Source organism: Cyprinodon variegatus, unplaced genomic scaffold, assembly GCF_000732505.1.
Source record: "Cyprinodon variegatus isolate N-32 unplaced genomic scaffold, C_variegatus-1.0 Scaffold432, whole genome shotgun sequence".
Taxonomy (NCBI): Eukaryota; Metazoa; Chordata; class Actinopteri; order Cyprinodontiformes; family Cyprinodontidae; genus Cyprinodon; species Cyprinodon variegatus.
In genome coordinates, this window is record NW_015150885.1 from 30,362 (window position 1) to 46,523 (window position 16,162).

The following is a 16,162-nucleotide window of genomic DNA, read 5'->3' on the forward strand; positions in this document are numbered from 1 at the left end:
CAAATAAATTCATGAATCAAAATCTGGAATAATTTGATATATGAACTAACAAAATATTTTCAAATTACAAATACGCTTAATTACATTGATTGAGCTGGCAAAAAAATATATAATCTAAATTAACATCTCTATTGGATAATGTCTCCCACCCCGTGCATGAAGCTGTTGCAGAACTGGAGAGCTCCTTCAGTGACAGACTGCTGATCCCTAAATGCACCATGGAGCATTATCACAGATCCTTCCTCCCAGCAGCTGCAAGAGTCTATAACCACCACTGTTCCCAACAAACCCAATAAGTTGTTACAATCATGCTGATTTTGCACAAATTGCATCTTAGTCAGTTAAATACATTTGCTGCTGTCATTTTGCACATCTGTGATGTTGCTGCTATTTAAAAAAATTAATTGATGTAAAAATGCCATAGCTGTATATTGGTTATTTATTCTCCAGGTGCACTATGGCGAGCCGTTTTAACATAAATTTGGTTTCGTCTGAGCATCCATAATTACGTTCCAGATATCTTAAAATACATTTTGACTAGACAAAACCAAATTTTGAATATCCCGAATGGTAATTTAAGATATCTGTATTTACGTTCTGATTAGGAAGAATAATAATTCGAGATATCTTAAATTAAATTTAGACTAGTCAAAACTCCTTTCAAGATATCTCAAATTACGACACCGGATTTGTCATTTAAAGTGTCACACGCTGATTAAACTTTTCCTCCTGTGGATTAAACTGACAGTCAGGAATGATCCTCCTGGAAGCCCATTAAAAAGATCATGACACATTTTGACTAGTTAGAATGTCAATTTAAGATATCTTTAATGGAAAAGCCGAATAATTCAAGATATCTTTAACTCCTTTAGAGATATCTTAAAATGAATTTTGAATAGTCAACATTACAATTCAAGATATCTTTACATTTGTTTTGTCTAGTCATTATTTGCTTTTAAGATATCTATAATAAAATTTTCACTAGTCAAAACCACATACCTCCTATCCTAAAATACATTTAAAATATCATGAATTATGATGGTATTTGAGATATTTTTAATTAGAATTATGACTAGTTAAAACTAAAATCAAGATATCTTGAAATTACTTTATGACTAGTCGTAATTTAATCTTAGATATCTGAAATGTGTATTTCAGACAGTCAGTAATTAATTAATTCTAGATATCTTAAATTGAAGTCTCCATACAAGTTAATGGTAAATCTGACTAAGGCATAGTTGCACAGTGTTTATAATCCTAAAACAGTATTTTATTTGTTTATTTTAACTCTTCACTATTAAGTTATTCATATGCACTTTTCTAAGGTTTGTGAGACCATTTTTCTATAATCGTTTTGCGGCTGTAAACACAAGAATTTCCCCATTGTGAGACAATAAAGGGATTTTCTATTCTATTCTATTATATACATCGTCACGCGCGCTCAGACAGAACGCATCACCTCCATGAAGAGTTTTTGCACACGCCGCGTGACGTTTCAGAGACAACCACTCGAAGACAGAGAGAGAGAGAGAGAGAGAGAGAGAGAGAGAGAGAGAGGTGGCCCTGGAGCCCGGACGCTCTGCTTAGGTGGAAAGAGGTTTGTGCCCTAAAAGAACAGTAATTTTCCCCATTATCTCTAACCAGCGGTCGGTGAACCTGTGTCTAAACACGAGATGTGACTCTCCGCAGGGATAGTTTCTCAGTGCGCGAGCGACGTTCGCTGCGGCACTCTATAGATAAGAAAAAAAAAGTAGCTTGATGAGAATCCAAAGTAGTGGAAGTTTGGAGGGGACGCCATCTTTGGTCCCAGCTCTCCACGTCCCCAACACGGACTGTGTTTTCAGCAGCTTACCACGGCAGGGGTGAAGGCCTCGGAAGGTATCGTCAAAACATCTTAAAATCTCTAAATCATTCGTGCTGAAGAATCTTCATTATTCGGAGTGGGGCGTTAAAAAAATTCGTGTCAAAACTACCGAACAAAATTTGTTAGTGAAAGCTGCTAACGTTTACAGTGAAGCTCCAAAGTCCATTGAGCCTGTTTGGCTAGCTAGTAGCACCGAAGACAGGACCGTAGCTTAGTGCTCAGGCCAATGCTATAACATTTAGAAAAATAACCCACATTACTGCTTTAATAAAACACCTTAACTAAAGGACACGTTTGAAAAACAGCAATCGGCTTATCTTTTACGAGAACATCACGTCGCTGTGATGGTTAACACTGACCGAGGCAGTTGATGCAAGTAGAAAAAGCAGTTTCTGGAAGTAAATGTTGTACCGTAACGTGCAGGGTAAAGGTGTGCATCGCTTCGTTTGCTCTCCTTTGTGTCCCGATTGTTTTGTTTACCAACATCGATGTTAATTATGTTCTGTTGCTGGATGTTTTTGCTATCCTAACGGGACAGGATTTCACACAGACTAAGCTACTGTTTCTTAGACGACCCCTTGCAATGGATGCTAACGCATGGCATCCTTGCGCAAAACAAATCTCTTAATTTTGAGTTTTTTTTTGTAAAATTGTCAATAAGGAGGACATTTATTTATTTATTATTCTTTGTGAATATTAATTCCGGCTCTTTTAGGGTCTGTACTTTTCACCTAATTACTCGGTGATGGAGGATTGAGCTCATATTTGTCCCCCCTCCCACCCTGCTCCTTTGGGTTATCACTGTAACACACTCGGACTGACAACAATGATGGCTGCCTACATCAGTGAGCCACTTGTCATTGTTAGTTTGTTTCTCCTCCTGGTTTTGCTGATGAAGTTGTCTGTGATTCGGATTGGGTGTGAACTGCTCCCTCATATCATGCCTAAAATTTCTTTCTTACTCTCAATGAGTCCTCCATAAACAGGTGGTCAGTCTGCTGAACAGCATGGAGTTAAAATGACATCCACAACAAGGGCTGTAAGGGTTCAACCTCAAGCTCCAGCAGGGGCTTGAAGATAGATAACAGTCATGCACTAAAGCCTTGGTGTTTGGGACATAAAGAAAAAAATGTATGCATGAAACTAGTGATCATATTTTGGTTATCATATGCAGGATTTGTATAGCCTCCGTGTATTCCTGAAAAATACATTATTTATCTTAATTATATTGTAGTAAGGTTATATTGTGGGAATTGCAGCATATTACAATTAATAACATGTGCTATTCATTTTTCCTCATATGAAAAGTAACACATTAATCATCAGATTAGGTTTTCATTAGTTTTTTTGGATGCAAAATGTTAAATTGAAAAATCTAAATGAACCGCAACCCATATAAATAGTAGCTTTGAGCTGCTATTTGTGTGGCATATTCCCCCTTTTTGCTGTTCTGCTTTTTATAGGCTAAAGGTGGATTTATAATGCAGATATGCCCCTTCCGCAGACACTAGTGACTACAGACAGGAGGTCTCTGATTGGTCAAATCTATTTCCTGTTTGGTACCTTGCTGGCTTGTTTTGTTTGTATGACCGCCATTATGGAAAATGACTCGTGAAGATGGACCAGCTAGAAGAGCAAGGCTGAGACCCTTTTTCCACCTGGATCCCCGTTCTTTTTCGCCCTCATGTCCCTCCGTTGTCGCACATACTCGCCCCCACTTCCTCACCGCCTTGACCGCATCTAGATCCTCAGCTACTTCGTGATTGTCCCCCTTACCTTGTAGCGTGGAATAACATATGCTTCAACATTGGGCATTAATCAAATATATCTGTCATACCCACAACAAGCTCACTGCGACACGCAGCTGCGGGAGTATAACCAGCCCTTAACAGTTCAATCAGCTGATATTTTCTGTTTGATTGGTTTGGTTATTTGCCAGCAATAAATGCAAAAGCTTGTTTTTTGTTTTGATGCCGATCTGTCGCATATCGCACCTTATCAGGGTAATTGAAATTGGACTTATGTTGAAGATGTTTGAGTTGTGCAGATTTTTTTTTTCTTTTACAGATTCAGTTCTTACAAAAACAAAAATATTTCTCCTAGATTTATAGAAGCATTGTGTTGTTACTCTGCTATAAGATTAGCACTGTGCAGTAAATGTGGACCTTTTGGCTTGCTGTTTGGCAGATTTCACATGGAGTGCATCAGGGATGTCCCGAAACAACTTTTTCATTTTCTTAATATCAATCAGATTATGACATCCATTACGTGTTGCCTAAATACTGTAAACAATGGCCCTAAGCTAAAGAGCAAAATTGGGGAGTTTGAAAATTTAACATTTAGTCAACATTTCTTATCTGAAATCAATGGAATCTTCTGCTATTCTACATCCAAATTAGACAAATCAAGATCGCTGCGAAAACCAGCAAAATGAAGAGTTATAGAAGTAGTACCTCCCTGGAGGGCTGGTTGAAAGCCTACAACAGCTGCTTCCTGTGGATTTTGCAGTTCTTATTTTGGAGATCATCACTACCAACACTGAACATACCAGTAATTTATTACCAGCATGATTTATATTTGCCCAGGTTAAAGGTGAAAGCTCTGTCGTTTAGCTGAACAAGCTGGAAATAAAGCAGTCGTAGAGACTCGTATAGTCTCTTCACATCTTAACATGTCTCCTTAATCGTTTTTGGCAGCTTTTTGTTTGGTTTTCGACCCAAAGCTGCTTAGATAAATAAAAAATGCAAGCTGTATTCCTGTGGTCAGAGGCAGATGATTCGACAATAACATTTCCTGCAGATTTGATTGGAAGTCAAAGACCTATTGTGAGGAAATGAACGAAGACTAGTTTGTTGAAGCCTTGGGAGGGGGAGGAGGAAATTGAGTGACTGCCAAATTGTTTCCAACATTTGTCTTATTGCACAGGAACTGGAATTTTTATTGCAGTTATCAGAAAAAATGTGAGCTGAATTTTGCAGTAATAGTTCCCTAAAACACTGATGTATACATACATTTAATCAAAAATAAATGATGCCTTGATGAGCTGGATCAAAACCTTAAAAGATAAATGATGGTTCAGATGTAGTATTTCGTTTTTTAGGTATAGTGCATATAAACTACAGATTGAGTCTTATAATGTTTATGTTGTACAGATTCCTAATATTATAGTATAGTATAGGGCTGCACCTATTGATTATTTTAATAATTATAATGTACAATGCAATTATATGCTTATAATGTACATTCGATCACTGCTGCACTTTTTGAATGGAAATGTTTTTTGTCTTTTTCCACTGCTAAGCTGCTGCTCATTCACTGACAGAAAACTGTATAAACTAAATTTCATGTTGTATACACTATTCAAAAGGACAATAAAGTTAGTCTGAGTCTAATAATTGTTAATTGAATTATTCATTTTCATATGAATCTTACAGAGGTAATCTCACTAAATTAACATACCTCAATATAGAATAAAATCACATTTTTTAAAGCGGCTTTATTGCATAATGGCTTACTTTGTGTCCTTGTCCATCTATAAAAAGCTGTTTGTCACTCAGTAACACTAAAGTAGGGTACAATAATTTATCAACAATTTCACCTCTTTCAGTCATAAGCTGCTTTCTCTGTCCATCTCTAATAACAAATCTCTAATTAACAAAGACATTTGTTTGAAAATAAGTCTTTTTGTATAGTCTGTGGCAGTGATCATTTGTTCTGTAAAACATTTACATGGTCTGTGTTGCCTAAGGAAATGTTTTTCTAAATGATTGTTCTCAGTTTTAAATGTATTTCATTTTTTTTTTACTCATTTTAATCAGATCTTGAATTTTCTATCCTCATACATTGCTAGTTGCTTAGCTAAGGTGGTAGCTTTTCAGAAATGGTTGTCTCATTAAAGCCCAGGTTTAGTGTACAGGCACCTCTGAGTCTGCAGCAGCACAGAATCCCAAGGAGCTCCTGTATCATTCCCCCAGGAGCTCAGCATTCAGCATCGCCTAGCAATTGAAGCATTCCTTTTGGACTCTCAGGATAGCAGCATTTGCAGCACAGAAAACGCTGTAACCGCTGCGCTCCTGGAACAAATGTTTGACACCTGTAGGATTGTATTAGTTTGGGTTTTTGTGATTTAGCTCTTTGTGTTATTGCTCTCCCTAATACAGTGCCCTTTGTCTGCTCTGTATTTTGCATCCAATAAAATCAAATAACAGGTGTTCTATGTATCGTTGCTTATCAACACAGGCACTATGGATGAGCTGCACAGCCTGGACCCCCGCAGACAGGAACTACTGGAGGCACGTTTTATGGGTGGGGTCAGTGGCAGCACAGGTGGGAGCACTTGCAGCACAAGCGGAGGAACCAAAGTGAGTCAGTGTCCTGATGGCGTTGGTTAACCCTTTTTTGTGTTCAATGTTTTGTTTGCAGTATGTATAGGTGGTCACCTGAATTAAAGCAATTTTTTTTTTCTCCTGCAGGGACTGACCAACAATGAATGTTCAAATCATAGTTTTGGAAGTTTGGGATCCTTGAGCGACAAGGAGTCAGAGGTAAGACATCAATGTCCTGCGTATCCATTTTTACTGTTTGAGGAACGGAATGAGAATCTTTTTTATGAATGCAGTTAAAGCTGCAGTCCAAGTTGAATTACGATACTCATCAGTGGACCGATGAGTGCAAAATTGTAATTGCAGAAAAAGAACTGGATGGATGGTAAATCTCAGCATGCTAAAGATATAGTTAACCAGTTATATGGACTCTCACTCTCCTTGATGCCAACATTTCCTATACACATTAGTGACAAACCTTTTTGCAAAGGAAAATCTAGTTGTCAAAAAGCTGTACTTTTTATCCTAGAGTAAAGATGTCAGCTCAACGTAGCAGCCAAAGACGCAGTTTGGAAAATTTTTATGTAAGAGGAAGAAATGATGGAAAACTTAAGACTGGAATTTCAAATTTCATAATGAACTGATTAATAATTGATAAACTTATTTTTTTTAAGCTGCTTGTTTTGTCCCAAGTACCTATACATGGGTCTGATGTTTTTATTTAAACCTATAGTTGTCTTGTGTATCTGGTCATTGGTTAAAGAAATTAGATTTTTTTTCAATTGACTGTATTTGGAAAACATGTTAAATTAGCTAACCTCATTAGATTTTTGTTCAGTACTCCATTATTCTTTCTGTGTATTTATATATCCTCTATGTTGTTTTATGGATTGGTGTAATCCTTGTTGTTTTTCTGTTTTTTTTTTCATCCATTTCTTGGTAAACGATCACATTTTGTTAAAAGTCAGAGTTTATAGGCCTGTAGTTTAGTGATTCCGACCAGGTTTTATTTTCATAAGCTATATGGTTTCCAATAAACTATTCATTACAGAGCTTAGTTTGGGTCAAAGGTGGTTTTGGCAACAATGAGTGTTTAAAAGGATGAATTGATAGAAAAAAGAAATGTTCTCTGATAGTATGACAATCAAAAAAATCTCATCAGAACAAATTTTTCTCAGGGTAGCTTTAAGGCATTGATAAAAAAAGAAGCATACATGACACAAAAGACCTTAAAAATAGACTGTTCACCAGGAGCTGAACTGGAGGAACTAATATCACTCTTTTGTGTTGGTGTGTATTCTTTGTTTAAGGGGGTGTTCCCATTAATCTTAAATTAGTTAAGTAATTCTGTAAGTGTTCTAAATCGCTTTTGTCCGGGTCAGTTAATAATAGTTCATGTTTCTCTGGTTTCTAAAAATGAAATATTCAGTTTTTACTCTTGAAAATTAAATCCACGTCTGTTAACTTTTTGTTTTGTTTTGTTTGTTTATATATTGTAGGGTTATAGAAGCCCTCTCTTTAGAATAAAGATAATTCTAATAAATTCATTAGTTTTTGGTCTAAGTCTGTTCTGTTTTCCTTATTTGATTGGGTTCTGATGTAAAAAGAGGCAGTTCTCCTGCATATTCGGTCGGTATATAAAATATACCCAGTATAATATATTATTACAGCTGTTGCTTTTTCAACGCTTCAGTTATAGACTTTTCAGTTAGAGGTGATTAATTACAAGAAATCATAGCAAAATGACTGTATTGCTTAAAAATGAATTCTAATGATCAGGGTATAGAGTTTGGGGTCGGTTGGATGCACACTAAAGCCCCAGTCCTGGTCAAAAAGTGCAGGTTGAATGATGTGTTTTTATCGTTACTTACTGTTGAGTTTCATCTTCTAGACTCCAGAAAAAAAGCAGTCGGAAACGACCAGAGGCAGAAAAAGGAAGCCAGAGATCCAGTCAGAGAGCAGCCAAGGTTAATTTCTCTTTATTTCTGCTGTCAGTATGTTGGACATGTGGAGGGGCTTATATCCATAAAGTAAACACGTCATTCTTTTGTCTTTGAAGGAAAATCAGCTGTGCGAGGACCCAAAATAAGTGATTATTTTGATGTAGGTTTGCAGTTTTGCATTTCTTACACATTCCTATGCTTGTGTGGTTTGAGCCTAACAATAATTTTTTGGTCTTTTAGTTTCATGGAGGGAATGGGTCCAGTCCTGTGAGAGGTCTCCCTCCAATGCTCCGCTCACCACAGAACTCACATTCCCAGTCAGCTCAGGGTGTTGCTGTAAGTCATCCTAGATCTTACAGTCTTTATCCTCTTTTTTTGCTCCGTTTGATACAAGTTTGTCTAAAAAAGGCTTTCTTTTCTTTTTTTAGGTTAGACAAAATAGCTCATCTCCTACTAATATGTCTTTTGGGGACCAGATGACAAACCCAAAACAACTATCTGTCAAATTAGTTCAGGTGAGGGGAGCTGACTGAAGCCCGATGCCAAACGATTGTTTTGATAACTTTGTGAATCCTTTGAAAACATTTACATTTGGTTTTTGCTGCAGACCGATCTTACAGTTGTAAAATTGGCTGCGCTTGAAAGTACGAAGAACTTGGACCTTGAGAAGAAGGAGGGTCGAATAGATGACCTACTAAGGGTAAGTTACACTGGACCGCTTTGTTTTTTATATTTTTGTGCCATTTCATTGTTAAAAAGTTACTTCTGATGTAGCTTATAGTTATAGCTGATGTTATTTCCTTATCCTGTATCTTAGGCAAACTGTGATCTCAGGAGGCAGATTGATGAGCAGCAAAAATTACTTGAAAAATATAAGGAACGATTGAATAAATGCATCACCATGAGCAAAAAGTTGCTCATAGAAAAGGTACATTTGATATACTTTCTTTTCACTGTTGAAAATAATGTGCAAACCCTGATACCAATAGCTGCTTGGTTCTCCAGAGCACCCAGGAGAAGCAGGCCTGTCGGGAAAAGAGTATGCAGGATAGATTACGTCTGGGCCATTTCACCACAGTTCGACACGGGGCCTCATTTACAGAGCAGTGGACAGATGGCTATGCCTTTCAAAACCTCGTCAAGTAAGCCATTCTTTAGAGATTCTGTCCAATTTTTTAATGGTTTCAATAAATCGCTTGAGTAGAACTAATTTTTCTGCTGGAGATCATTTCTAGTTGCGAGTTTTAAAATGTGAACCCTGTGTGTGCTTTGACAGACAGCAAGAATGGATAAATCAGCAAAGAGAAGACATCGAAAGGCAGAGGAAACTATTAGCAAAGAGGAAACCTCCATCCTCTAGCAACTCCCAAACACCTACCACAAACTCAGAGCCAAAGCAACGTAAAACCAAGGCGGTGAACGGAGCAGAAAGTGATCCCTTTCTAAAACCCAGCCTACCTCAACTGTAAGTCTAGGAGTCTGTGTATATATTAAATCAGACAGTTGATTCCTAAGTTAACATTCTGTGTCATTGAGTTGTTTTTTTGGAACTTTTTGTGTATAAATGAAAAACCAAAACGTGTGAATCTGTGTTACAAAAGAAAATACACATGCAACTATTTGTAAATGAAGGGTGAAGACACTCAAATATTGAAATAAAAATGCCAACAGAATCAGTAAAAAATAACAGAAAATAGATTACTATAAAGCTAAGAAAGCAAATGGAAATTTAAGTGATTGATGCAATAATAAAAAATAATCTAATTGATGAGAAATTAACTATCCAGAACACTGAAGTATTGGCATTTTGAAACTTATGTGTTGGTCTGTAATGATAAACAATAAATCCATTAATTTTATAACTTTAAATAAGCTCGATAATACAGCTTTGCGTTTTTTGGGGTTTTTTTTGGCCTTGTGTCTCCTTCTCGCCCTACTAAAGGGTCTGGATTAGAGGCCTGCGCGGGACAGTCCCGCGCCCGCCCGCTCCCACAATGTTCAGTCCCACTCCTGCCCTCAATTCCCGCATGATTCTGACATTCGCCTACTGTTCAAGGCAATTCGTATCTTTAGTTTGTAGAATTAAACACGCTGTGCTTAGCTGAGCCCATTACTGGCCGATTCTTCACCGCATAGCGCATGATGCGCATTAGGTAGCAGGAGCTGCAATATCCAGCACATTGTGATTTATATATATGATAGACAGATAATTTATGACTTTATTTTACATTTAATTTTACGTTTTAAAACACTTTTTTAGTTCGTGGGACTGCACCTTATCACCACTCCCACCCGTACCCGCACTGTGCGCTCTCCCTCCTGCCCGCACCCGCAATGAGCTTTCAATATTGTAGTTCCGTGGGAGTGCAGGGCTCTAGTCTGGATGACAAAAGGTTTTACTCTGGTGTGTCAGTATCCATTCCCCCCTCCCCTTGTTGTACTATTAGCGTCGTGGATGTAGCATGAGAGCCTGAGGAGTAGAAGGTTAGAGAAATTAGGAAAAGATTGAATTGGTGAACATTGAATATGACAGCTGCTGTGTGGGAGCACTTTGATTTCAAATCAGATAACAATATTATTGCATATCGCGATAATTTCTGCCACAATTTATCATTTAGCAAAATTAGTTGGCATAACAGGCCTACTGTATAAAATGAGTAATTTTGACTTAAAGAAACACTGAGGAAACAGTAGCTTGCAGATACCTGGAGGTAGGCTGCTCCAACGTTCTGGAGCCCCAGGTGGAAAAAAAATGTTTTTGCAAACCCTGTGAATGCAGGAGACATGCTGGTGAAACCAGAGATTCTAGAAGTTGAGTTATATCTAAATATTTACTGGCACCTTTAGGAAGTCATTGACAGTACAATGAAGTCTGGACAATTTGTGTTCAGTATTTTTTTAATGAAGGATGTGTTAGAATCAGAGCAATTCTCCCATCTTCTTATTTTAAGGCTGACTCTAGCAGAGTACCATGAACAGGAAGAGATCTTCAAACTGCGACTGGGACATCTGAAGAAGGTTCGTTTGAAATTGAATTGCCTAGCATTTAATATAACATTGTTTCCCATTTAGAAATGGTTAAGTTGTTTTATTTAAATTGGTAATCCAATTTATGTCTTTACTTATGTATGGTTTGTAACTCAAATATATAATATTTAAATTTCTTTCTTGGAATCTAGTCAGCACTTGTTTCCTTATGCTGCAGTAATGTGATGATCTCCTCTCTCAGCTGTCAGTTCTCTAAAGTTGCTCCTTTGCCCTTGTGTGTTTACGTGCTTAAATCATTTATAGGAAGAAGCTGAGATCCAGGCTGAGCTGGAGCGCCTGGAGAGAGTCCGCAACCTTCACATCAGGGAGCTGAAGAGAATAAATAATGAAGACAGCTCCCAGTGAGTCTAAATGGGTTTCTCTGTTAACACTGGAACATAATGTGCACACAGATTATTTAACAAAACGCTATATGACATATAAAGAACAATTAAGAAAAAAACATGGTTTAATCTTTTCCCTGTTCTCCACCTTAAGATTTAAAGACCACCCCACTCTAAATGAACGGTATCTGCTCCTACATCTCTTGGGGCGTGGGGGCTTTAGTGAAGTTTACAAGGTGAGGCTTTGAAGCTTTGCTGTATCAACTGTTGAAAGGTCATCTGGACCTGGTCTGTGTCACTGACCTTTACCGAAATGTGCTTTTCAGGCTTTTGACTTGATTGAACAACGATATGCGGCTGTGAAAATTCACCAACTTAACAAGAACTGGAGGGAAGAGAAAAAGGAGAACTATCACAAGTATGTGGGTCCAGTTGGAAGGCGGGCAAAGGAGTTCTTGTCAGTTTATAATTGCTGTGTCTGGGTCCTCTTTTTTTTTTGGTTTAACTCTGTAAATTTGGCCTGATATTTTTCGACAGACATGCATGTCGAGAGTACAGGATACACAAAGAGCTTGACCATCCTAGGATCGTTAAACTTTACGACTACTTCTCACTGGACACAGACACGTTAGTAACTTCCTGGGTATTTGTTCTTTCACTCATCTTTTCCTAGATATCAGCTGTGATTACTTGATGTCTCTATTTGAACAGGTTTTGTACCGTCATGGAGTTCTGCGAGGGAAACGACTTGGATTTCTACTTGAAGCAGCATAAGCTAATGTCTGAGAAAGAGGCCCGGTCTATAGTCATGCAGATAGTGAACGCACTAAAATATCTAAATGAAATCAAGCCTCCCATCATCCATTATGACCTTAAACCAGGTGAGCACGCCTCTTGAGCGCCTGGGGACTGACGGCGCACAATCACGATGTTAGTCTTCGGCTTACTTTGCTTCGATTTGCAGGGAACATCTTGCTAGTGGACGGCACAGCCTGTGGGGAAATAAAAATCACAGATTTTGGTCTCTCCAAAATCATGGATGATGACAACTATGGCGTTGATGGGATGGATCTGACGTCGCAGGGCGCGGGGACCTATTGGTGAGGGAAAATTTACTAATAGGTTTGCAACATATTAACTATTAACCAGCTGTTCAGCTGTTTATTATAATAAACATTTGATTGATTTAACAGTCTAGGATTAATAGATTCTTGAATCCAGCGCCCATGTCTAAAAAAGTTGTATTTTTAGTACCTTTTTTTATTTACCAAACATCATATAAATCTGGTTTATAGGTACCTCCCTCCTGAATGTTTTGTGGTTGGTAAAGAACCCCCAAAGATCTCCAACAAGGTGGATGTCTGGTCAGTAGGAGTAATCTTTTTCCAGTGTCTTTATGGACGAAAGGTAAGGCCAATGGTTTGGTAATAGCCGTTTGTGTTTTGGTAACATAAACCTAAAACCTGTTGCTCCATTTCCACAGCCTTTTGGCCACAACCAGTCACAGCAGGACATTCTGCAGGAGAACACTATTCTCAAAGCTACTGAGGTCCAGTTTCCTGTAAAGCCAGTTGCCAGTAATGAAGCTAAGGTAAGAGTCTCGCTTTGCTTTCACTGTGAAAGGATAATGTGTTTGCTTGTTTTTTTTACCCGGTGGTTGAAAGTTTGTATAATTAAAGGTTAGTTATTATAATTTTCAGAATTTCTATGTGGTTAGGATCTGATTTGCCTTACCTGTTTTTTTATTTTTATTTTAATTAAATACCATTGACCTTGTGTTTTAGTTGGTTTCACTCTCATGCTGCTTTCTAAATCTAATGTTTTAGAAGAAATCCTGATGAGTTACTCTGACATTTAATTTCCCTTTGGAATAAGAAAGTGTTTTTTCAAGAAAACAGAGTGAGGACCATTTTTCCAATTTCCAATGTGTATGTATATATGTATATATGTATATATATATATATATATATATATATACACACACACACATTAGTGTTGGTTTATTTAACTGGGGGAAAATTGCATAATTGATTTTTAACAAATGAATTAATGTAATTTAGACGCTTTAGCTACAATATTAGGATGGAGTTTTATGGCGAGAGTCTGCAAAGTTTGAACACCAGAGTAGTGTGTGATAAAAGTATGTACAAGCTGTAGCAACTAAATATAAAGTATTGTCATATCCCCCCTATGAGAAACTTAACTACATGAATGATTAAGCTATAATAATAATAGAGTTTTATTGATTTCACATTGTTTACATCTACATTTAACCCATCCCCTTGGGGAGCAGTGGGCTGCCACTGTGCAGCGCCCGGGGAGTGATCGGGCGCAGAGACCCAGAGTGGCGGTCTGTGGGAGTGGATTTCAAACTCACAACCTCAGAATTCCAAGCTCTATGCCCTAACCACTAAGCTGCCACTCCCTATATAAGCATTCTGCCGATGCTAAATGTCTGAGAGACTGACAAAGAAATGTGGATGGTTTTCATTTCAACCAGGCATGTCTTTAAAAATGTAATGTAAATGTAAAAATAATAATAAATTCAGAGGAAAAAAGGTATCTGATTTCAAATTAAATACCTTTTTTTTTGGTATTAAATATGCTGTGACATAGGGGCCATATCTCCTGAATAAGACAAGAGAGCACACAAAGTTTTTAAGGCTATTCCTCACGCATAAGGAAATGCTTTCAATGCAAATTAAACCTTCCCATGTCTGGAGTCAGAGGAATAATTAGAAAAATTACTCGAGTTGTGAGAAATGAGGAAAGAGCAGCACCCAGCTTTGTCAGTGAGGAGGACGGGAGGCTAGGGGATGTTAAATCTCCAGAACTCAGTGCTGAACTGCTTGGTTATGCAACTGCAGTAGAAATTAGTTTATTTAGCAGATCTATACGAGTACCAGGCCTTAAACTAAGCTTTTTTTTTTATGTTTTTTCTTACATCTAAGGTAATGCTGGGTTTCAGAAACCACTTATAATGCATTTATGGTTAATTTAAAATGACTTTGAAAGGTTTACTTTAAGAACCCTGACAGTACATCTTCCAGCTAATGCGGTTTTTCCCTTTTCCTTCCTTAGGCCTTCATAAGACGCTGCCTGGCATACCGGAAGGAGGATCGAGTCGATGTTCTCCAGCTGGGAAGCGACCCCTACCTGCTCCCTCAAATGCGAAGATCGAGCTCCTCTGGAAACCTGCAGCTGAGTGCTGCTAGCGCCGGCTCAGCCTCTTCCAGTCTCATTTCATACTGACAGTTTTAAACTTTCTAAGAAAAGCAAACCGACAACTGAAGTTGGAGCTGTGAGGCTCATTGGGACAGGAGCAGCAGGATGCGAGTGTGAGGATGTTTATCTGCCTCCTCTGACCTGCATCCGGATTCTTCCCTTCACAGAGACTTTATCAGTGGAAGGATGGAGAAGTGTCTCAAAGAACATGCATAAAAGGATCGTTAGTTGTGGGAAGGGGGCTCCCAAAAAAAAAAAAAAAAAGCACTGAAACCATATCTTGAAGAAAACGTTACTGGACACCCTTAGAGAGGATGAAGACGGCTGGAGCGTTCAGTAGCGGAATGGAGATTCGGCTCTGTGCCATTTAGATTTGATAAAGACTGTCCTGCCAGGATGCAAATTATACAGCTGCTAGAAGTTAATTTACTGTGAGAAGAAGTTGGTCATTGTTGAGTAGAATTGAAGAAATTTCACTATTGATTTGGATAATTTTGTTTTTTTTCTCCCACAAACGCTAGGCTTTAATTTGAGTTACTTAGCCATGGGAATGTGTAGCATAAGTGGCATCTAGTGTCATGTAGGCTGGAGGAGCATACTTAAGTGCACAAAGTAACCAAATGTAGAAAAGTGATGTATAAAAAAAAACCCTATGCAGGAATATTAATTAAAATATAAATTGGAAACTGTATATGCTGTATAGGTGAATTTTCAAAATTTGAGCTGCAGCAGTTAAAAGTTTTCCTGACATAAAATAAGTTTCCTGGAGTTTTTTTTTTTCATTTTGCTGCTTTGCTGCTCTTACTTTTTCAAGGGCTGTATGTTCCACTTTGGGTACAAGTTGTACAGTTATGCTTAAAATGAATAATAAATTCCAGGAACAGTTTTTCTTCCCCTAATAAATGTTATAACCAATTTTCTCTCTCGAAGCAAAACTAAACTACAATTTTAAAGTGAACTTAGATGTTTTTGAAGTGTTTGATTTCCTTAATTTGAAAAAAATATGAACAGCTAATGAAAACCTAGTTTGGTTTCTTGTATTACACACGCAGGTCTGAGGATTTTTAATGTGGAAATGTCAGCCTGCTGAAAAGCAGTCCAACACAATTGGTGACAGTGTGCATATATGATGGATATCCCAAATGCTTTGGGTATCAATTCCAGCTGGGTGAATGAAACTATTATCCCTTCAAGGCTTTCTGCAGAACTATTTTTTTTAACACAATTCTTCCAATTATTTTCCAGTAGTATGCTCGCACACTGAACATTTCAAGCACTCAGCTTCTTTAGCAATAAACTTATAGCAGTTCCTGATGGGTGGTGTCGGCAGCCGAACACTAACAGAAAAAGAAAATGCTTTTAACCAAATTATGTGTTTTTTCTGAAAAACTTTGCCACTATGTTCATGGGCAACATCACCACCATCTGGTTTTGTTT

General features: G+C 37.8%; 1 protein-coding gene across 1 annotated transcript; it reads left to right on the forward strand.

Moving 5' to 3' along the window:
- Positions 1-1,603: 1,603 nt before the first annotated feature.
- Positions 1,604-16,158, forward strand: tlk1 (tousled like kinase 1). Its single transcript, XM_015388702.1, is given in 24 exon segments — positions 1,604-1,800; positions 1,802-1,834; positions 1,836-1,878; positions 6,104-6,225; positions 6,337-6,408; positions 7,777-7,815; positions 8,078-8,153; positions 8,246-8,289; positions 8,370-8,465; positions 8,558-8,644; positions 8,737-8,829; positions 8,947-9,057; positions 9,135-9,271; positions 9,406-9,594; positions 11,081-11,147; positions 11,421-11,518; positions 11,655-11,736; positions 11,827-11,918; positions 12,038-12,127; positions 12,212-12,381; positions 12,465-12,600; positions 12,796-12,907; positions 12,984-13,091; positions 14,582-16,158. Coding segments are annotated over 24 exon segments (2,310 nt in total). The 5' UTR covers positions 1,604-1,758; the 3' UTR covers positions 14,753-16,158.
- The last annotated feature ends 4 nt before the right edge of the window (positions 16,159-16,162 follow it).